This window comes from Juglans regia, chromosome 16 (assembly GCF_001411555.2).
Source record: "Juglans regia cultivar Chandler chromosome 16, Walnut 2.0, whole genome shotgun sequence".
Classification (NCBI taxonomy): domain Eukaryota; kingdom Viridiplantae; phylum Streptophyta; class Magnoliopsida; order Fagales; family Juglandaceae; genus Juglans; species Juglans regia.
Window position 1 is genome coordinate 18,522,598 of NC_049916.1, and position 22,727 is coordinate 18,545,324.

The window sequence follows — 22,727 nt, forward strand, 5'->3', positions numbered from 1 at the left end:
ATAGATGCATGTAACGAAAATAATAAAGTAGTACAGGAAGAAAAGGTTTGACGAAATATACGATGGTCTAGACTACGTACGTACGTACGTACGATCATTGTAGGAAGTACTACTACTGAAATATCTATATATACGGAGTTGCCTGCTTTAGAAGAAACCTTAGTATTGTAGATATTATATATATATATATATATATATATATATATACACACAAACATTGGGTGCATGTGAGTTGCGAGACAGATCTAGTTCACTGCACATCATATGTATGTATAAAAGCATCGCTAAAAGCCATTGAATAGGCAACGAGAGGTACCGAATAATGAAGAAGTCATTGTCAGTACTGATGAATGAACCGTCTTTATTGCGAGCGGGACCGTTCATCCTCCAGTCTCTTCAATTCGCATTGCCATACATATATATTATATGTATGTATGCTCATCAGAAAACTCCAGATCCAGTGTTGGGATCTTGAAAAGTTAATTTGGATACAGTGGTAAAACAAATGGCAAAGATACAAAGTCCTTTGTCAATCACGTGCCAATGATGCCATGCACAGAGAGAGAGAGAGAGAGAGAGAGAGAGAGAGAGAGAAATATATGTAGAAAATTATTTATTATACCGATGTATCGATCACATACAGCACGCATGAAGAAAGGCCCCAAAGACCTTTGTATATCTGTTAGGCCAAACTTAGGCCACTACAAGAGGTTTCACTTTCACCTCTATCTCCCCAAAAAAACAAAAGAACAAATTAAAAATTAAAAAAAAAAAAAAAAAAAAGAGTATACACACGTGTACCAAACACAGTACTGGTGAACACCCAAAAAGAAATTTAGGAAAGGTTAGGCCGAGCCCAATGCCGATTTTAAGAACAAATAAAAGACCAAAAAGAAAGAAAAAAAAAAGGCAGTTGCCGCCAAAAAAGCACTCATACACACGTGTGTGTCACACAAATAAAGCGTGTGCACACAAGCCACTCGCAAAAAAACCGAAAAGAAATAGAAACAAATTAAAATAAATGAAATGGAGGCAATGATCTTATTCCCCTCCCCATCATGAAAAGACGCTGCAGTTGAAGGAAGCAATGATGGTGGCTAGATGAGAAGCTTGACTAGTAAATCCCATTAAACTGCCCAAGCCTTTCCGCCACCCTATAGAACATGGCCCCCCCACCGTCCCTTCTTTCATTCAATAATCAACACCCCCTTTGAATTCAACTCTCCACTTCTTTCACACTCCATCACTCCTCCATTAAACAACTTCGATCTCTCTCTCTCTCTCTCTCTCTCTCTCTGTCACTCACTTTTGGTTACTCTCGTACCAAAATACTTATCATGTAGCAAATCCCTCGGGAATGTGCAAAGCCATTATTAATGAATGGCGATGCCACCCATTAAAAGAAATAATAATTACCACATCTCCACACCCACCAAACTCTCTCACATGCATTATATATATATATATATATATATTATATATACCACTCTATATAATCTACACCATCACTCAAGTCAATTTGATATGAAAACCCTTTCAAAAACTATATGACGTAATTTCTAGACAACTTGGACCCTCATTTTCTTGTCCTTTTTTCCGTTTCACTTACCCTTCGGCCTCGGAGTTTGCTTTTTCATCATCTACCGGCCATAAGCAATTATTTAATTTTCTCCTCTTATTAGATGATGATGTGCATGATGACGATGAGTCACTAGACCTCACTCTCCCGCTAATGGTAACTCGAAGCTGTGGCAAGATTTTTGGGGGCCTCCTCCGGCTATTGTCAACAACAAATTCTTGCATTAGCCGGTAGCATCCGATGATTTTCTCCTGCAAAAATTGATTAATATTTTGAATTGGTATACTGGCCAGTTTAATTCAGACATGCCTAGCTATGATAACCACAATTGCATGCATGCTCACTTTGTGTAGTCCATCACACCATGATTCAGCATGTTCAGGATTGACGAGAGACAAATTTGGAATTTCACCAGCTGCGCAAAGTATGGCTGCGGCAGCAATGCAAGATGGCCAATATTCAAGAAAGCTAGCCTCTGTGGACATCGTGAAAAGACCAAAAACAAAAACTATTCTTTTAATGGCAGTCATATATATATTCACACACAAAAGAGTGCGCTTAAATGTATTGACATCACATGTGTGCATGCAAATGCTTAAATATCGGTCTTACCTTGTATATTAGCTAAAATAATTTCGGTCGCCCGTGAAACTAGAAACCCATAATGAGTTCCAGTTGAATCCAGCTTGCATGCAAAGTAGCCGATGAAGCTGAACGGCGTGATGGATCGTAGCCTCCAATCCAGAACACTAAGCACAAGGAGCTCCATCCTACTAATCGTGCTGGGTGCGAAAATATATTTTGCACCTTCCACCTATGATATATTGCATTATTTATATATATATATATATATATATATATATATATATGTGTGTGTTACTAAATAATGAATAGAATTTGGATAAGAAATACTACTAGCTAGCTCAATCTGATCAATTAGATCGATCTCATTCATAGGCGCATACCTGAAGATCCAATAGCGAGGGAACCAGAGGTTCCTCCATCTTAGCAGCTAACGATAAGCAAGCAACAGATAGTAGTTGTAATTGCCACCCGTTTGTATGCTGACAAAATAATTAAAGAACAGACAAATTTAATCAAACTAATAATAACAAAACAATCAATAACTGTTAAATAAGGACGTTGAAGATTCCATCTGCATAGCTTGTACGTGCCATATATGGTGGAGTGGCACAAATCACAAATGGGCGTGTTCCCACGTGCTGGGACAAAAATACAATGCTTACAAAAGGTATAATCACATATATATATATATAGCAAACCGTACTTTATAATACTGTAGCTTATTCGAAAGTCACAGTGTAAAAAAATCATTTACACTTTATAGTACATTTTTATCTCATTCTTTATATTTATAATCTTGATTATATTTTTTTCAAAAATACCCAAAGATTGCTGTATATGCGTACCACTCCAACATAGGGAGAAGCAAATTAAACATAATATATTGCATAACTCTAGAAGTAATGACTGTTTTTCTATTGATATATAAATATTATTTGTTGTTTTTTTAATTATCATATTATAATTATAATTATTAACTATTGTATTATATCCTTCATTTGCTATCACGTCAAATAAATAACGAAACATCAATGATAACATTTGTCTTTCTTATTGCTATTTTTAAATATGTACGAGCGTGATTATTCAATCATATCATTTCTTTTTTTTGATGGTAAGTCAAAATAATTACTCCTACCAGTTTAGAATAGTCGAAGAATAGTTACTGACAGAACCTCGATCGGATTATTCGCACTGTATTTAATTAATTAATTAGCTTAACGTTGACAGGGATTTACCGGCAACCGACGAGAATAAAGGAACCGATCCAAGTAGTTCACGGAGAGATACGTCGTCAATGGCTGAAAATTATAATAAGCCTGAACCTGCAAACCAAGCAATATTTACATGAGTGAAATATACCAAACGTATCGGACGGCGGCCGGCGGCCGGAGCCGGCGGCTCTGAGCTGATCGACTCAGATCTACGCCTCCGATTCGAGTTGAAAGGAACTGGCGGCGCGACTTAGCTCCAACTACGTAACTAACATGATCCGGTGGCATTGCAGTAAAATCGGACAACTTAGCGTCCGATAATTTACAGCCTACATACAACAACGAAGTGGAAAATGGAATAGTACCTTGAGAATCCATGCAACGGATTCTTCTCTCGCGAACGCGTCCAGGGACTGAGAGCGGAACCTAGCGAGGTAATCGAACCCAGGCACGAAGTTCCGCTCGTCCTCGATGAAATCGGCTATCGATTCCTCGCCGCAAGACCGAGACTCGAGGAGGTCCGACGAGCATTCCGGCGAATCTCCGGACAGGAAGCCGGATTCCTCGCCGCAGAGTAGGTCGGAGAAGCAGTCAGAGCACGAGAGGGACATGATCGCTGGTTGCACCTCATTCTCTTCCCATGTTCAGTCACTCGTCTGTGAAAATCTCGGGATAAATCGGAGGAACGTGCCTGTGTGTGTGCGTGTGTGAGACGAGAGTGTGGATGTGAGAGTGAGAGTGAGAGTGAGAGTGAGAGAAGTTTGGTTTCGAGAGTGAAAGGAACGTCTGCTTCTTTGGATATATAAACATGGGATGCTGTATTTTTTTTTTTAATCTTTACTTTTAATTTCAGCGGGAGAAATGTTGATCTTCGGATCACACAAGTATCGGTATCATGAGTATATAGATACTTTCATAACATAGATACGTAGTATTTTTTAATTTAAAAGAACATTATTTTGATATTTATAGTAAGTCATGCGTACTTAAATAAAGTGAACAAGTCATGCGAACTTTTTTTAAAATAGAATGCGAGATGATTAATGCATAATTTAAAACTGTGTTTAGTAATATTTTTTTTAAAATGAGAAATGATATTTGTAATATTAAAATGTATAAGTCTCGTGCACCTCTTCAAAAAAGTGGTGGCATCTAAGATTCACTTGAAAAAAATTATTTTTTAATAATAGACCTTACTTCTTTTCAAAAGAAATATATATGATTTATATATTCTAAGACTGTATCTAGTATTATTCTTTTAAAATTATATATCTAAATTGATATGATGTATTTTAAATATTTTTATATTTTATTTACTTAAAAAAAAGTTAATACATTATACTTGAATTGAATAAAAATGATAAGATTTAAAAGGAATAGGTTATTATCTTATTAAAAAATGGTATTCACATAAAGAATTTAAATAATAAGTTTTGTTATTTATCATTTTACATATTACACACCATATTTTTTTATTTTTTTGTTTTATTTTTTTTAAACTAATTAATTTTTTCTTCTAATGATTTATATACTACACATTTTAAAAAAGAGAAAAACATTATGTATAATATGTGATGCTGTGTAAAATTTTTCATCTTTAACAAACTGGATGACGTCAGCGCTACGTTTGTAGGTAGATGATGAGAGAGAGATGAATGCTAAGGTTCTTGCGGTTGAAGGGTGTGCTGGCCATTAATATCCGGATCTGTAGTCCCACGTGGCAAAACATGGAAAGCCAGATTTTATTTTAGACAATATTAAAAAAAAATACAAATTCAATAATAGTATATAGTCATTTTCTTAATTATTAAAAAAATAAAATATTTGAGCAGACACATTTAATAAACATATTTAGAATTCATACTAATATTTTTCTATTATTTTTTATTCTCCAGTGATCGATGCATCTTTTCCGATTGTCTTCTTTCTATGTATATAATGTTTTTTTATTATATATATAGTATCCATCATCATTTAATTTATTTTTATCCTCTCATTATCTTATAATGATATAGTATTTAATGATTAAAGATTATTTATTATATTTTACTTATGAATCAATTATTTAATATCATATTAAGAGATGTTGAGATGATATTGAAAAAATGATAATAAATAGAAATTTCCATATACATATATATATATATATATATATATAAACACATGTACACTACCAAAGAGTCGAAGACCTTCGGATCCAATTAGGTTCAACAAATCTGGATGGTGATCCTAATGGCATGCTTGGATACGATCTTTGGATAAAGTTAGCACTATACGAGGGCATTCTCCTTTTTGAAATCTCATTATGCCATCTACTGCTATTAATTCATTGAAGGATGTCACGTAGATAATAACTATATCTACTTTAGTATGTCATTGAGTATGAAAAATATTAAAACATGTATTTTCCAAATTTAGCGAAACAATGTAGCTTACTTTATTTTTAAGTGTAGTTTGTAATTTTCGGATGATATATTTCAATTTTCACAACATTATCTTTCTTTTTTTGGACACAATTATTCTAAAATTATTTATAACTAATCAATATAATAGTATCATTTCATAAAAAGTAATAATTTTTTAAAAATTTAAAAATTATATGCGCTTTTTAGTAGCTATATCTCTGTCCTTTATCTTTTTCCAACCATAACAAAAGTTTTTTGACACGTACAGAGAGAGTAAAGAAGATCTGACAAGCCGAGCAAAAAAATAAAATAAAATCTGAATGATGGCGTATCATATACATCTATTAATGCTCATTGACAACAAAGATGCTAAAAAAAGCACTTCAATGATGTTATAATCTTTTCTACGCCATAATTATTTGCTGATCAATTAATTCAATGGGCTTTAATTCTTTCCGTAGCATGATAATTAAAATGATATCCCCAATAGGAATTTGGCCACAAAAAGGGAAATTAATTTGATTTAAAAGAGAATGTTATTGTTTACAAATGAAGTGATACATCGTATACTGACATGGTAAAACAACACTAATAGTGAGAGAGTGTTAGATATTCTTTTATAAAAGTGTTATAGTAATAAAAAGATTTTATAAAAATAAATTTATAATTTTACGTATTTTTATATAATATTTATATTAAATTTTTTATGATTAAATGTATTAAATAAATTCGTGTCAATTTATAAATTTATTTTTATGATATTTATTTATTATTTCTTTTATATAAATTATGGAATGTATTGTTGTGGGGCTATTCATTGTGGTATTTGATTGGTTAAATCCAAAAACTTCTGACATGATATGAGATGACTAAAACATGGAGGAGGTCCAAAGGGGGCATTCATGGTTCTGAATTTGAGACAAGCTAGCAATAGTCACGTCAATTGCGAAATGATGATACGAGCCGGTACAACATACCAATTTACTTTCTTTAATAATGTTATATATAATTATAAAAAAATTTATTATTAAAAAATTAATTTTTTTATATAAATCTGATATTTTTTTATTTTTTTTTAAATTATATTATATTTATACACTTCGAAATATATTTCTATGTTCAAAGTACGGCTAGCGCAATTGGGGTAACAATTTATTACTTTCCACATGCGAAAGTCGGTGGAAGTACCCACGAAACTTCCCAAACTTTTGGTGAAGCCATGATTTCCCTGTATTGAAGAACACGTAAAAGCTGTGCATAAGTTATGTAATGATAAAAGTAACTTTCTCATTGCGGTTCTTTGGAACATTTCGGCTTTTACGTCCCAAAGGATAAAAATTATCAAAAACTTTACTCGCACCCGGGGGTTGGGATCCCCTAGCGTACATGTCTATTCACATGTAAAATTAAAACGGGACATTTCGTTTAATAATTCTGTAAAAAAATGCTAATATGTTTGTTTGAATGTTTCATAGGTGAACCCCATAGTCTCCCCACCTAATTGAAGCAGCTTGGCTTTTACCCATTTGAAATTGGCCTTGTTTTTCGATGCTTGGAAAAGCCCGCTGATCTTAAGTCAATCCACCGGATAGAAGGTTATTGATGGTAAGATTGTGAAGTTGTAACCAGGTCTCCTCCTTACTCTCTCAATCACCCTGAAAACCAAATAGGGACCATTATGCCCCATTTATTTCTGTGTATGCAAATTCCTACATAAATTTGAACATAAGTGGATGCTTCATGTCAAATGCCAAGAATGCGTTGTTTAATCTGCTCCATTGCTTGGACTCCATATCCATGCTTTGTGCTCCAATTGAGTTCTTCAACTCAGTCAAAGGTTTCAACACAATGAAATCGATGTCCATGTAAACACCTCCATACTTATATAAAACTGCAAGTCTCAACAGATTGGATAGATTATGAGCTAACGGAATCTCGTCGGGGTCCTTTTCCGCCCTCCTAATCCCATTAAACCAAGCTTTGGCCGGCGTGTTCTTGAACAAAAATGGCAAGTTCGGTGTCACTGTGACGACTTTGAATCCCTAGTCAAGGAGAGGTTTTAGAATCCTGTATCCTCTTGCAGAGTTCATGCTTTTTGACAAAATCATTAAGCAACCTCTGGGATGGGTTTGATTTCTGAGACCTATTTTGGCGTTTGCTGGGATGTGCAAGCTTCTGAAATCGACTTTTTATTTTTTTTAAATAACATCAGCCACGTCAGTCGATTTCCCAAAAAGTACTCAATGCCGGGTGCCGGTAGCAGAATTGAAAAATTATTAGATGTATGTTGATAAAAACTTATCCAACCAAATGGATTGATAACAAGTACTATATTTATAAAGAGATATTACAATATTAAACTTACAAATTGACATATGAATTTATGTGATATGTTAGATCATATGCTTAATTTACAGTGAAAATAATTTTACAATTTAACGTAACATTTCAAGTCACGTAAGTTTATGAGTTTATTTTTGTGAAATTCTTTTATAGCTAAAGCAGTTCTTTTAATTGATATGTCCTGATTTTATAATAACAAAGAGTAGCAAGGCAGTGGATGATAGAAATCAGACAAAAGATGTAGATCTTATTAAGGATTTAATATAAATAATCTAATCTACATCTTCTCAGCAATTCAATTAAGCTTTTGAAATAAATTGTGATTTCATGTGTTTTTAGAGTAAAAGTCTTGAATTTTCTATACTTTACTCAATTAATTAAATAATTATTGTGTTGGACTCACTTATTCAGAGAAAATTATCATACTCGTGAATGAGAGTACGTGTTAAGAATATAATATAAATAAATTAAATAAGAAGGCCAGGCATGACACATGATATTAGACATGTCTATTTCATACTTTAGGGATATTGCAAATTGCATTTTAACCATTCAAATAAAAGCTCAAACCACAACTATATAGGTAGAATTACAATTAGGAGAGGTTTGGATTCAAAACCCACCTCAATTCATCTTAACTCATCTCATCTTATCATTACAACTTTCTTAAATTTCCACACAAAATATAATAAACAATTCAATTTTTTTAAATCTTAAAATAACTTTTTTAAATTCTCACACTAAACATAATAAATAATTCAATTTTTATTTTATTATTTACAAATCATTTCTACCCATCTTAATTTATCTCTAAATTCAAATCTCTCCTTAGAGTTTCTTAAAAGTAATTTATAAATGCCTAGCAACTTCCTTCTTCAAGCTGGCAAGTGAAATATCCCCATCATTTGATCAATTATCCGCTAATGCATGTATATGGCATAGAGTACCATATCATAAATGCTAAAAAAAAGTCTTTGATATCGTACTCAGAACAGAAGATCAGGCAAACTGCATGAGGCTGTTGGGAGTGTTGGCTCAACCACATACTGATAATCTGACTCCTCTCCACTTCCAACATATATATATATATATATATAGTTGCAGCATTAATTTCCACACCAAGACTTGGAAGTCAGTGGCTAAAGGTACCTTATATGTTTAGTGTTTGTCATTGTTCACTGAAAATAAGAACAACGAAGTGGAAAGAAAGTCCACATTCCTTGCTTTTTTGTAAGTTGTTCACCTACTCAATTATTCGACAATTTTTAATTCCAACTGGCCGCCTGTATCTCTTGCACAAGTTTATTTTTTCTTTATTTATTTGTTTTCCATTTTGAGAATCAAGAATAAATTTATTTTATTATTATCTAATCTGATTAAGATAAGATGATAAATTTATAAATAGTAATACAATATAATAAGAAAATGAGTTAAAGATTTTTATTGGATTTTAAAATATATGAGAGAAAAATTTAAATAAAAAAATTATAAAGTTAAAAGAGGGTTAGAATATAATTTTTAAATATAATTTTTGTTTGAAATTTAAAAATTTTAAATTATTTTTGAATTGGAAGTTTGAAAAAATTGTAATTAATGATTAGGTAATGATTAGATTAAAAAATTGAAAAATCAAAATTAAAAATTATTTATATTTGAATAATATTTAGATGTTGAGATGAGATAAGATTAGATAATTTAATAAGTTTGTGAAACTAAACCAAGCCTAATTAATGATTGTGTTCGATTTGCTTACAAGTTCCAACATGGTGAGAGAACAAATAAATATGCCCTAAAAGTGTCCCTTCTTCATTTTATGTAGTTAATTATTGTGTTATCACGTGTGAAACCACCATTTATGATATATAATTTACTTATATATATATATTAACATTTTCATTCACGTGTAGGTCAAATTTCTCCTTGATCAATGGTGTGCCCAACAAATAGGATGAAATATAGAGGCATGATTCGAACTCAAAATTTCTATTCTGATAATATGTAAAATCATCAATTATATCATAAATTTAAATTGATAGGAAATAGTAGATTTAATTATTTATATATCATAGCGCAATGTATCCATATACAGACACAAATATTGCATCTTTGTTTGTATTTGTTGACAAAATGTTTTTTAAAAGATTAGAATAATAAGTACGCGCAATAATCAGTGCATTAATTGGTGCTCGTACCGGGGATAGGAAATTGGGATATGTCGGAGGTACGAGAGCTTTATTTATGCATTCTCTTTCTTCTGTCCTTGGACAGAGTCACAGGAGACGTAGGAGTGATAAACGGTTCGATCCACATTTTAGATAATCGAAAAGTTTCGATTTGATCTACGGCTTAAAATTTTTTCAGATCGGATCGAATTAAATGAAAAATGAAAAATATATATTTTATATATAATAATTATATAATTAATAATATAAATTTTTAAATATATTATTAATACTTATTAGTATTTTATATATTAACAATATTTTTTATATATTTTCATTTAGCCTATCACTATTAATAATATAAAATTTTAAATATGTTATTAACACTTGTTAATATTCTATGAATTAACTAATATATAATATTAATTAGTTAATTATATAGTAATTATATAAATTAATAGTATAATTTTCATCTAATTTATTATTATTGACCATATAAAATAATTTTTTATTAAGTTTGTTACATAATTTACATTAATAAGTCACTTAATTTAATTTAATATTTTAAATAATTTTTTTTATTAATTATTTAAAAAAATTAGGCCGATCTGACTGGACTATCGGTCCGGTCCAGTCCCTTTGGATGTTCGATCCGACCCGATCTAAAAAATGATGGACCGAACATCGCCAGACTAGACCATTTACAGCCCTAATTATATGTATATACATATATAGCTGTTGATCCTGTCCAGTAGAATCATCATTGACCACTTATAATATTATATAGCAAAGTGAGAAACATATATAATTTTTAGCACTAATGACATGCATATATATGTTAACACTTGAAAATATTGAACAAAATTCTTTATGTAATTTTATGCTAAATGAAAACTATACATTCTATTTAAAATGGAGATGATCATTACCCCTTTTATCTAACCTTATAATATTACTTGTCATCTCATAGACTAATTAGAATTACCAGAGGTACAAGTAATTTGTCATGATCTTTTTCTCCTTTTCCTTTTGAGGGATAAAGAGAAGGTGAAACTTGAGATTTTGATCCATGCATTGAGCATTAGGATTGAATGTTAGGTCACGTGCTTTGATTTTCAGCTATACAATTTGATATAATATTCTAGTAGTACTGCAAGTAATCATGATGACTTGACTTTAGGTTATTCAACCTGTGTATAATTATCTACATGCTACAATTAATGAGTATTAGGTTATTTGATATTAAAATTAGTGCATTCTGTTCTTTCTAATTTGCCTATATATATATATGCTCCTAATTATTAGGTTTATTTAATGAATGGATAATCTGCCTATAATTATATGACTCCAAATTAAAACTCTTTTTAAGTGGCTAGAGCTCGTATATTTTGGCAGGGCTTGATATTATTATTATTATTATGCCTTGAAGGTCGTAATTCACTTCATAAGTCTTTCCCAATATCATAATCTTTTACCTAATTAATTAAGAGAAGTGTTGTTATAAAAATAAATAAATAAATAAATAAATAAGATAAGCGTTACTGGTATAAGAAAATTCATAAAAATAGATTCACAAGTTGATATAATTTGTTAAATCTATTTTATAATAAAAATAATTTTATAATCTAATAATATACGTATCATATCAAATCACGTTAATTTATAAAAAAAATATTTGTGACTAAAACATTTATCATTAATTACACCTTTGTGATTTATCATTTCATATTATGGGTTGCAGATAATTGTATTATTTGGCTCGTTTGAATACTGAAATCATATCACATTATCTTATATCATCTCATTATTATAATTTTTTTAAATTATTACACAAAATATAATAAATAGCGTAACTTTTTCAAATTTTAAAATAATAATAATATTTTATTCAACTATTTTAGAAGTTAAAATTATCTCCTCTCATCTCATCTTATCACTACAAGAAAAACAGATTTTTGTGACTAATTTATTGCGACTAAAAGATTTTTCGCAACTAATTTTAGTTGTAAATAATCATTTTGTTAGAATTAACTGGTCGCAAATAAGCAGTTTTCTTGTAGTGTATTATTTAAAGACAGAAAAATAACTTGCACAGTGATGATTCAATTATTACTGAAGCATGCAACTAACTAGTCAGCACATTAAAGTTATAAAAAGGATTTGCTAGAATAATTTTGTGCATGTCCTCTTCAATCTTTTCCTTTCTTTTTCTTTCTTCACAAGCCTTTATCCCTAGCTAGCATATATATATATAATTTTCAACACTTTGAACCGGTCGGCCAATCCCTATATCTAAAATTAGGTTATATAAATGATTATAAAAATATATTTAAAATTTATCGATGAATAGAATACGAGGACGATGATACAGAAGATCGACGATTTGCATGAAATTTACATTAAAAACTGACAAACCGGCTTGTTGTCCATTCTCACAAGTACTTTTTTATGAGTTTATATGAATTAACCGGAACTGATCTCAAATGGTTTATACAACTCTGACCACCGTAAAGTTAATCGTACCACATGAGGGCTGAATGGGATTTCTCCACTTGTGGCCGTAAATTAAACATTGTGGGCTTGTCCAGTCCAGTCCCATTATCATTTTGGACACTATTTCTCTTCATGCTTCTTCGGCTTAGATCCTGGCCCAGCCCACCTCCTTGTCATTATTATTATAATAATAATAAATGAAGCTTCTGGGGTTACTTTGGAGAATGACAATAGAAGATCCTGAAAGTGCCCATTTGGTATATAGCCCCATCCAATTCCCAAGAGGGTCAAGTAGGGAAGCAAATGGTACATTATGGGCAGGCACCACAATAGCACCGAAATCGAACCCCTTTGACGGAGTTGTTCTATCCATTCCCAGGGGCGGGCGGAGCTTGTTATTAGAGCGGTACTCGTAATTCTACGTCTTAAGGTTGTGTACGATGTTAAAATGATTTTAGATGATTTGAATTAATTTATGAATTTTATTGAGATGTAGATGATTTGAGTTGATTTGTAGATTTTATTAAGATGTGTTTAAATATAAATAAATTGAAATATTTATTTAAATGTAAGAAGTGGATTGATATGTGTAAAAACTTTTTATTGAAAGTTGAAAAAAATAAATCTCAAGCAATAATTTAATTTGATTAACTTAAAAGAGATCCAATATACTATAATAAAAATGGCGTCGCCCGGGTTCGAACCGGAGACCTTCAGTGTGTTAGACTGACGTGATAACCAACTACACCACGACACCATCCATGTTTCTTTGGATTGCCTCAAGTTATATATATATATAGTCATATATAAAGTTAGTAAATGGCTCGGTTTCTACTACGATTATCCACTAGCCTCTGACTCCCCCCTTCGTTGAAGAAGCGCAGAAGAGGCTCAACTTGAGTCAGAGTGACGAAGATGGTAAGCCATGGAGCTATTCGACCTCCCTGCAATTCTACTCCCTTTCTCGCTCTTCACCGCACCACCACTACGCTCCTATCATTCCCAACGAAGACCCAACTCTCTTTGGTTTCAAACACGTGCTCGTCTTCTTCGCTTTACTCGGTCTTTTGCGGAAACCACTCCTTCATCTTTTCATTGCCGCAACCCCATCTCTATTCTCGTGTTATTTGTGAACGTAGACATTTTGGATTGGGTGGACGTGCTTTGAGTGATCGTGGGAAAGTTGGCATTGGGCTTCCGGAGATGGATGGCTTTGATGACGTGGAGGAGGAGGATGAGTTTGATGACGATAATGTGGATGAGGAGGAGGACGATGAGGTGTTGGTGCCATTCGAGAATATGAGACAGTGGCTGAAGAACAAGCCGTGTGGCTTTGGTGACGGGAAGATGTATGACACCTCTGTTGAGGACAAGCTGCTTGAAGAAATGGAGCAGAGTAAACAGGCACAGGCTACCAATGTCATGAAGCTTAAGAACGACCCCATAAAGCCCAATTCCATGAAAGACGCTCAAAAGAATATAGGTGTTGTTTTTTTTACTTATGAATGCGTGAATTCAGTGCTTGGCTTTAAGTAACATCTCATTTGCTCAAATGTGTTTTGCCTCAACTTGTTGTTTGTTGGAAAAGCTGTTGGATTTATCTAATTATGTTTTTTCATACAATCATTATTGTCGCGGAGTACCGAATTTTTCCATCTAGTAAACTTCTTTAAATTTTTAGCTGAGCTTGATGGTAAGTCGAAAACAGGATGGTCAAGTCTTACTTCGATCTTGCTCAAACTGTCCATTCATGGGTGAATAAGTTGGGACCAAAGGTTGAAAGGAAAAGAACAAATCTATAATCATTCTCTAAATTTACCGTCTTGAGATTCTGCAGCATTGGTTAATTTGATTTGTTGATAATTAAGAGCATTTTTCTGATACTACGACAACTCAAGGTTCTACCACCGCGCCTTTGTCTTCCTTATTAGCAGCTAATAGGATATCCACGATCTGTGATATCAATCATTAACTAACACTCTTGTCTGTGAACATGCCTAATGTGGGGTCCTTTTTATGTGCTTTGCCTAAGTTGTCAGTAGTATTTGTTCAAGATTTAGTCTGCCATTATTTTTCAAGTTTGTACGAAGTTAGATTGCCTACTTCTATGTTACCAACCAAAGTGAGTATGTGTTTTCTGCACTGCGTTGGACTTTTGCAGCTCCTGAAGTTGTTCCAAGTGGCGTTCGGGTACGAGTTGTCAACCTTCCTAAGAAAAGGAACATCGATAGGGATTTGAAATCAGCTTTCCGAGGAACCCTTGGTCTACTTAACATAATCCCAGCAGTTTCTGGGAACAGGAAAACTAGGGACCCCGTCTGTAAGGGTTTTGCTTTTGTTGATTTCAGGTCAGAGGAGGATGCAAGAAGGTAATTTTTTTTTTTTTCTGATAAAATTAAACAGAACAACGAGAGTTCTTCAGTTACCTGTAAAATGCGACATTATTCACTGCTGAGCATTGCATCTTATTGGCACCGAAACACTTATCTGTTAGTTTGGAATGATCTACATTTTCATACTTGCCTAGAATCTTATTCAAGAAAACGATATGATTTTTCCATGGCAGGTTTGTACAAATATTTTCTAGTCAAAGTATTATGTTTGGTAAAATTGAGAAGCAGATAAAATGTGATATTATGAATCCACGGTCTCCAAGTTCTTCTCATGTTCAATCAACAGCCATTTCCAATTCTGCTTCCGAGTTGAGAGTTCCTGACTTTGAAGGATACCAAACAGATTCCAACGTGGATGATTCTTCTCTGGATTCATGGGAGGAGATTACCTCGGATGAATCAGATAACCCAGATAATAAGCTCATAGGAGCGAATGTAGGAGACATCAGAGAGGACCTGAAATCGATCAGTGCAGTGAAGTTAAATAGTGTTGATAGTATGGAAGCAAGGACAGATCCTTTAGCTCATTCATTCTCTTCAAAGATAGAGAGAATCCCGGCACCTGAGAAGCAGCTACTTGCTCAAGGGAAACGAGAGAAGGTATCTGAGAAAAAACTACATGTGAAAGCAAAAGGAGAAAAGGCTCCTGCGAAAAAGCCAGTAGGAAAAGAAAAAAGAGAAAAAGTTCCAAAGTTGGCCATTCCAGGGTCCGCGAAGAGGTACTATGCAAATTTCCAGTATTTTCCATTCTGTTGTTGACAAGATTTTGTGTTCTTACCTATAAATTCTCTGTTGATCATGATACAGGTTAAAGATCAAGGAGAAGGCTGTCCTTACTGATGTTTTCTCTAAATATGGAGCACAAGCTGCTTTTGCTTCAAAGGAAGGGAGTTAATCACTCCAGTCTTGATCAGTTTTTTAATAGACCTAGTCTTAATCATTTGGAATTTGATAAGATGAGACCATTACTAGTAATATAGATATAAATTGCAAAAGCATCAAGAAACTATGGTCTCCATGAATCTATTGTTGTTTGCCTTCCGACAACTCTGCCGATTTAAGTATCCTTAAGAGTAAAATTTTGTGAATTTCCAATTTCTGGGTTCTTTTGATCCAACCTGAATCCAAAACTTTTTATTTTTATTCTTTGAATAAGCTAAAATTCTCAAAGAAATCATTTTCAACTTTAGGTGAACCTTTTCTGCTAGAACTTCACAGTATTTTAAGGATTATGGTCAAGCTTTTACCCTCCAAATGAAGTTCTCTCTTCACTTCGTTTGTTTTTACAGATGAGATGAATTGAAATTAAAATTTAAAGTTAAATAAAATATTATTAGAATATATTTCTTTAATATTATTTTTATTTTAAAATTTATAAAAGTTGAATTATTTATTTTATTTTGTGTTGAAATATAAAAAAATTGTAATGATTAGATGAAATGAAATGAGATAAATTGAGAGAAATTGTGAAAACAAACGAGAGGTTTGTCAAACTTAATTGCAGAATATTAGGACTAATCCTCTGGTTTCAAGTTTATTAAAACAAATTAATATTATGAAAGAAATATTCTACGATCCAACGTACCAAAAAAAAGAAGGTTAAAAGCGAAAGAAGTATATTTAGGAAACGTTTAGATTTAAAGATGAGTTGAGATAAATTGTAAATAATAATGAGATAAATTATAAATAATAATAAAATTTATGAATTAAAATTGTTGAATAATAATAAATAATAATAAAATCAGTTAAAATGAACTGAAATAAATTGTGAATACAAACGTCTCCTTAGGAAAAAATCGGCGGTGGTTCGCGGGCCTATTCTACATTCTTCGCGAGGTGTCTGAAATGAAACAGCTATTTCTCCTCTGTGGCCACTTTTGAGCCATCTGATGATGGGTCCTGATTTTCGGTTCCCGCGAGACTTGCATGTCAAGAAACGCACCATCGAGGTTAAAAACAGCAAAATCCAACTCCTCCGTCATTTTTTGTCGATTTGTCAGAGAGCCTAAAAGCCAAAATTTAACCCAAAACTAGAAGGCAGGAACAATATGATGAATATCAAGGCATTGTTGACGAGAGGTGTTCGAAACTTAACCGGTGTAACGAAGACTTCTTCGTCGTCTTCTTCTTCTTCTCGTTCCTTTTATTGCTCTCTTTCTTCAACCTCCTGTTCAAACGCATCCCGGCCTTCTTCCGGCGTCGTTTTGGACGCGTCTACTGCTGCTGCTGACGTTGACGATGTCGTTCAAGAAGAAGAAGACCAGGATCTGGTGTACTCCGACACCGTTGCTCACGTTGCTTCTTCGATCCTCAAGCCCGCCATTCCCACTCTCCTCCAGCCACGTGTAGTCGTTTACGACGGCGTCTGCCACCTTTGCCACCGAGGTTGCATCCTAATCTTTTTCCAAATACTTCTTTTTGTCCGCCTAGGGTTTCTTTTTCACCCATTTCATATCAACCTTTTTTTATTTTTATAAATTTTATACTTATTGGATGATGCTTTTTAGTTGTAGTTGTTCCGATGGAAATTGGAATTTGGAAGGGGAAGAAGACATCACGACTTGGCTCTGTTTTAGTGGCAATAGAATTTATAAGCTTTATGTAATTGAAGAACAATTCCATCAAATTGAGGTAGCACAATTTTGTCACAAATATCACATCCGGGTCAATTTGACAACAAGTGGAGCTGGTAGTAGTGTGCTACTTTCTTTTAATGCTTCAAGCACCATAACAATGGAAAAATCAAAGTGATTTTCCCCTTACTATTTCTTTCTTTGTAGTAGTTACTTTCTTCTCCCTCTTCCAGCCCCAAGAACAGTCACATTCTACTCTCTCTTTCTTAATAACGTATTTTGTATTTTGATGATACTTTCTCGTTTGGTTTTGCGTATTGCATTAAATTCTGGGAGTGTATCTTTGGTTTATGATGTAGTGATTTAAAATTAGATATTCTGTGTGTACAGGGGTGAAATGGGTGATTGAAGCGGACAAGTACAGGAAGATCAAGTTCTGTTGCCTTCAATCGAAGGCTGCCGAGCCATACTTGAGTCTGTGTGGCGTTGACCGAGAGGATGTTCTCCGTCGCTTTTTGTTCATCGAAGGCCCGGGCTTATATCACCAAGCATCAACTGGTTAGAACCCTCATCCGCTTGTGTTAGTTACTCAAAAATCTGATTCTTTGGAGGAGAAACTCTGCATCTAAAAGTGTTTTTTGGGTAAGCTTGGTTTGTTTTTTATGGATTGTGTTTCTAATGAAATTGTCAAAAATCACCTGGGAAGAGAAGAATTAGAGGTTCTCTTTGACCACTTTTTGTTTTTGGGGTCTCCTGGCTAAATCATAATGGGAAAAAGGGAGGATGAAGTTTTTATAATGTTGCTGGAGAATGCTTACCGTATATCAGAATGGATTCTTTACTCTTCTGTGCATGGGTTTGTTCAAGAGAAGTTCTCTTGTTTAAAATTGTGGAAGTCTTTTGGTTACAGCCTAGGCCTCCCCTTCTTATTGTTCCACTCGTTTACAGTGAGGATGATAGAGAACAACTAAATGTGGCCTAAGGCCAACATTTTGAAATATTAGCATTCTTTATGAATATGCCCAAGTTCTGGACTTAGAATTAATCTGATTTGTATTGACTACTGCTGATTACCCTTGGATCCAAATCTATTTAATTAATGACTGTGACGGGCATTGGATATGGCTTTTCTATTATGTAAGCTGTGATACCCCAACCCCATATTGAGCAAGTATAGGTGATGAATGAGATCTCGTATTACTTGGGAGAGAGAAGTTCTTGCTTTTTAAGGGCTCCAATTGTACCATTGCCTTGTCATTTTGGAGTTGGCCTAGATGTGGCTTAGGCCTTCTTTGGAGCTTTACAAACGGTATCAAAGGCAATCCCACCTACCAAATGGAGACCTAGGAACAAAAGACCAGGCCTCTCGTGCCTATCCATTAGTAAGCAGGTTCCATCGAAGCCCGCATGAATACTAGCCTGGTCACTAAGCCCGATTAGAAGGCGTGGGACTTGAACCATGTCACCTATGATAGTGGCAGGGAACTTAAGGAGGGAAAATTGTGATACCCTATAATGAGTGAGTGTAGGTGGTTGATGGATCCCACATTACTTGTGAGAGAGAAGTTCTTGCCCTTTACTCTTTATAATGATAGTCATTTTGGAGAATGAGTCAGATATAGCTTGAGCCTTTCTTGGGATGTTACAAATGGAAGAGTGAATATGGGTGGTGAATAAAATTCCATATTGCTTGGGAGAGAAGTTTTTGCTCTCTATAATAATTCCAAGGTGTTCCAATTGTATCATCGACTAGCTCTTTAAGTATGACCCAAATGTGCCTTGGGACTCCCTTGGGACGTTTCAAATTGTATCAGAGCCCATTTCAATTGGAAATGTGAGACTTGAGTTGTGCCACCTTTGATGGAATGACTCGACGAGGGCGTCGGGAATTTAAGGAGGGGAGATTGTGATACTCCATAGTGAGTGAGTGAGTATAGGTGATGAATGAGATTTCACATTGCTTGAAAGAGAGAAGTTCTTGTTTTTTATAATAATTTCAAGGGGCTCCAATTGTTTCATTGACTTGTTCTTTTGGAGTATGGACTTACATGTGGCTTAGGCATCCCTTGGGGCATTACATAAGCTGGTCTAAAGACCCTCCAAAAAATTGATTCAGATTAACTCGCAAGGACGTGTTATTTTATCATCTGCACTTTGTCTATTAGACAGTTTCTTCTAGGTAGCTTATGGATAATTCTTGTCATCTTGGGTCTTGTTTTATGTACATCTATCGTGTTCTGTTTTCAAGCTTTGCAGCAAACCCAGATTACTAACTCTTCATTCTGGTGTAATCTTTGAACAAAAGATGAGCGGGCAAAGGTACTGTCATTGGACCTGAATGTTCAGTTGAAACGGTTATATTCCTGGGGATTCATCGCTGTTAGATTCCTCAAAATTTTCTTCTTATCATTCTAACTGATCCCATATTTTTACATTGTATCAGGAATGCTGTGCTGTATAAGTTCCAAATGAACTTAATCTGTCAGAAAATTTCATGTATCTTAATGACTTGAGATAATTTAGTGGTTTTAGTGCATCATATCACAAACTCAGAACATCACTTTAAACTTACGGATGGAATTAGTCATGTTAGTCTTTGTTTCCTACTTGTCAAAGAAGTTGTTTTATACTCTACCATGTAGTTGTGACAGTGATTATGAAATCTAATTTTTGGAGTAATGTAATTTTGCAGCTGCCTTGAGAGTAATGTCATACTTGCCATTGCCATACTCTGCTTTAAGCACGCTAATGGTAGTACCAACTCCACTTAGGGATGCCGTCTACGATTATGTAGCCAAGCGAAGATATGACTGGTTTGGGAAGAGTGAGGACTGTTTAGTTTTGCGAGAGCAAGAGCTGCTTGAACGTTTCATTGATAGGGAAGAAATGATGGATCACAGTCGGTCTGATTTGTAATTAGCTTCTGAAATTGCTATACGTACCCACTTTTTTGCTTGTAGACGATGTCTTGGTTCATATTCTCAAGGAGACGGAGAAATCTTAAGTTGTACATGCGGGGTGTTATGGAGCAGAGCTGTTTGTTTTGAGTTTTATTACTGGGATTATAGATGATTAGATACTGCTCAACGCGATTCAAGTTCAATACTTTTGACGTTCTATCAAATGTTACTGTATTAAATAGGGTTGGCAATATGTGACATGACTTGTGGTCTCTACAAGCACTGCTTGTCTGGTTGGGATTTGACGGAATTTGAAATGTCGGAACATGCAATATAATGTCACATTTTTGTTCATGACAGTTAAAGATGTAATTCACCTATATGCATTTGACAATATGTTGTATTTGCGTCAGATAAGTTTTGTTTTTTTTTTTTAACAATACACAAGTACCAGAACTCTATATTTCAAAACATAATTTAGACTTCATAAATATTCATATATCCAAAACTATACAACAAGTCTGAATCAAAATATGTACTGGAGATTGCACTCCATGAGCGTAGACATCAATTAGAATTACCGGGCTAAATCACTAAGCCGCTCATGCAGCTCGGATATAGTCTCCAAAATAACGTCTAGAAAATAGAGGATAAACTCCATCTTTTCCTTGTGCATCCTTTGTAGTCTATTCAACCTCGTTCAATTGTTTAAGTGTTGATCCTTTATCTTTTGATATATCATCTACTATTCTTGAGGGAATGGTAGTTGAGACTATTATAGTGATATTATAAAATCTCAACAAGTAAGGTACCAACAATATGAATAGGCACACATGATAATAAACGACATGTATGCTTATGACATGGACTTGAATAGGTGAAACATGACTTGAAAATAACATGACTTGATATAAAAATAACATGACTTAATTTGAACGTGGCATGACTTGACACGAATATGAGACCTTGTTAATATGTGTTTGTTTACGTAAATTGTGTATGCTTCACGACTCTCCAAGGGCTATGTGCTCCTATCGATACCACATCTTATCACAAGCATTTACGTCAGTTGTGAGTACGTGTTAAAGGTTTTATATAAACACTCTGGCAATACAAACTAATCCCAACAAGAGTATTTAGTGTGAGATACTTAGGTAGTACAAATTAACCATTACAAGAGTATTCCTTCACACTAGTTCGAATTAATCATTACCATGGATTAAGTGCTTGTAAAAAAAGTTCGGCACCATCGGCTTTGGGTACCTTGACTTCACTTTGAAAATCAGTTATTTAGATTTTATTTGAAGCCTATTGACTATACTTTGTCAATCCAGGTAGAGGTATAAAAAGAAACCGAAAAACTGATTGAACCGGACCAAACCGGTGGGTTTGGTTTGGTTTTTAAGCGATCCGGTGTGGTACTAGTTCTTAAGAACCAAAACCAGTGCGATACCTGTTTTCATATTTTGAAAACCAGTTTAAACCGAACTGGACCGGTTTATATATTTATAATTTTTTAAATTATATATAATTTTTTTATATTATATTATATATATTATATACTAAATTGCTAATTAATATAATATGAAATTCTAATTTTATTATTTAAGTCTATTAATCTTATAACATAAAATTAATATAACAAGTAATATAATATAAAATTAATCATGATATAACATATAAATTTTAATTTTATAATATAAAATTAATATAATATAAAATCTTAATCTTAAACATAAACATTAATATTTAGTTATTACTATAAACTTACTTTTGATATATATTTATATATATCAATAATAAATAAATTTTTGGCATAATAAATTATACTATATGTATTCTTTTTGTAAATATATTTTTACACATTTGATCATATTATATTCTCATATAAAAAGTCTAGAATTTGTATAGACTATAGTTAAATTTAATATTATACTAATATATGTTAATTATTATAAAATAATATATTTATACTATAATATAAATAAACTAATAATTTAGTATATGTAAACATTATATTATTACTAATATATATAATCCGTAAAATGGAAAAAATTGGATCGGACTGAAACTGGACAAA

At 33.3% G+C, this 22,727-nt stretch overlaps 3 protein-coding genes and 1 non-coding gene across 4 annotated transcripts; 2 read left to right on the forward strand and 2 right to left on the reverse strand.

The window, feature by feature from the left end:
• Positions 1-612: 612 nt before the first annotated feature.
• LOC108987095 (cyclin-D1-1-like) lies at positions 613-4,134 on the reverse strand. The gene is made up of 6 exons (XM_018959954.2): positions 3,744-4,134; positions 3,403-3,489; positions 2,545-2,643; positions 2,192-2,393; positions 1,924-2,054; positions 613-1,830 (listed from the first exon to the last, which is right to left on the reverse strand). Exons 1-6 carry the CDS (start codon positions 3,987-3,989, stop codon positions 1,606-1,608), a joined length of 990 nt encoding a protein of 329 aa, XP_018815499.1. The 5' UTR covers positions 3,990-4,134; the 3' UTR covers positions 613-1,605.
• A 9,330-nt stretch (positions 4,135-13,464) lies between these two features.
• On the reverse strand, positions 13,465-13,538 carry TRNAV-AAC. The gene has a single exon. It is a non-coding gene; the product is annotated as a tRNA-Val (tRNA).
• Positions 13,539-13,617: 79 nt separating this feature from the next.
• LOC108987117 lies at positions 13,618-16,218 on the forward strand. The gene is made up of 4 exons (XM_018959978.2): positions 13,618-14,264; positions 14,943-15,150; positions 15,348-15,893; positions 15,982-16,218. Exons 1-4 carry the CDS (start codon positions 13,697-13,699, stop codon positions 16,067-16,069), a joined length of 1,410 nt encoding a protein of 469 aa, XP_018815523.1. The 5' UTR covers positions 13,618-13,696; the 3' UTR covers positions 16,070-16,218.
• A 771-nt stretch (positions 16,219-16,989) lies between these two features.
• LOC108987119 (uncharacterized protein YuxK) lies at positions 16,990-21,039 on the forward strand. Its single transcript, XM_018959980.2, has 3 exons — positions 16,990-17,559; positions 18,138-18,305; positions 20,440-21,039. The coding sequence occupies exons 1-3, from the start codon at positions 17,223-17,225 to the stop codon at positions 20,661-20,663; spliced, it is 729 nt and encodes a 242-aa protein (XP_018815525.1). The 5' UTR covers positions 16,990-17,222; the 3' UTR covers positions 20,664-21,039.
• Positions 21,040-22,727: the final 1,688 nt, after the last annotated feature.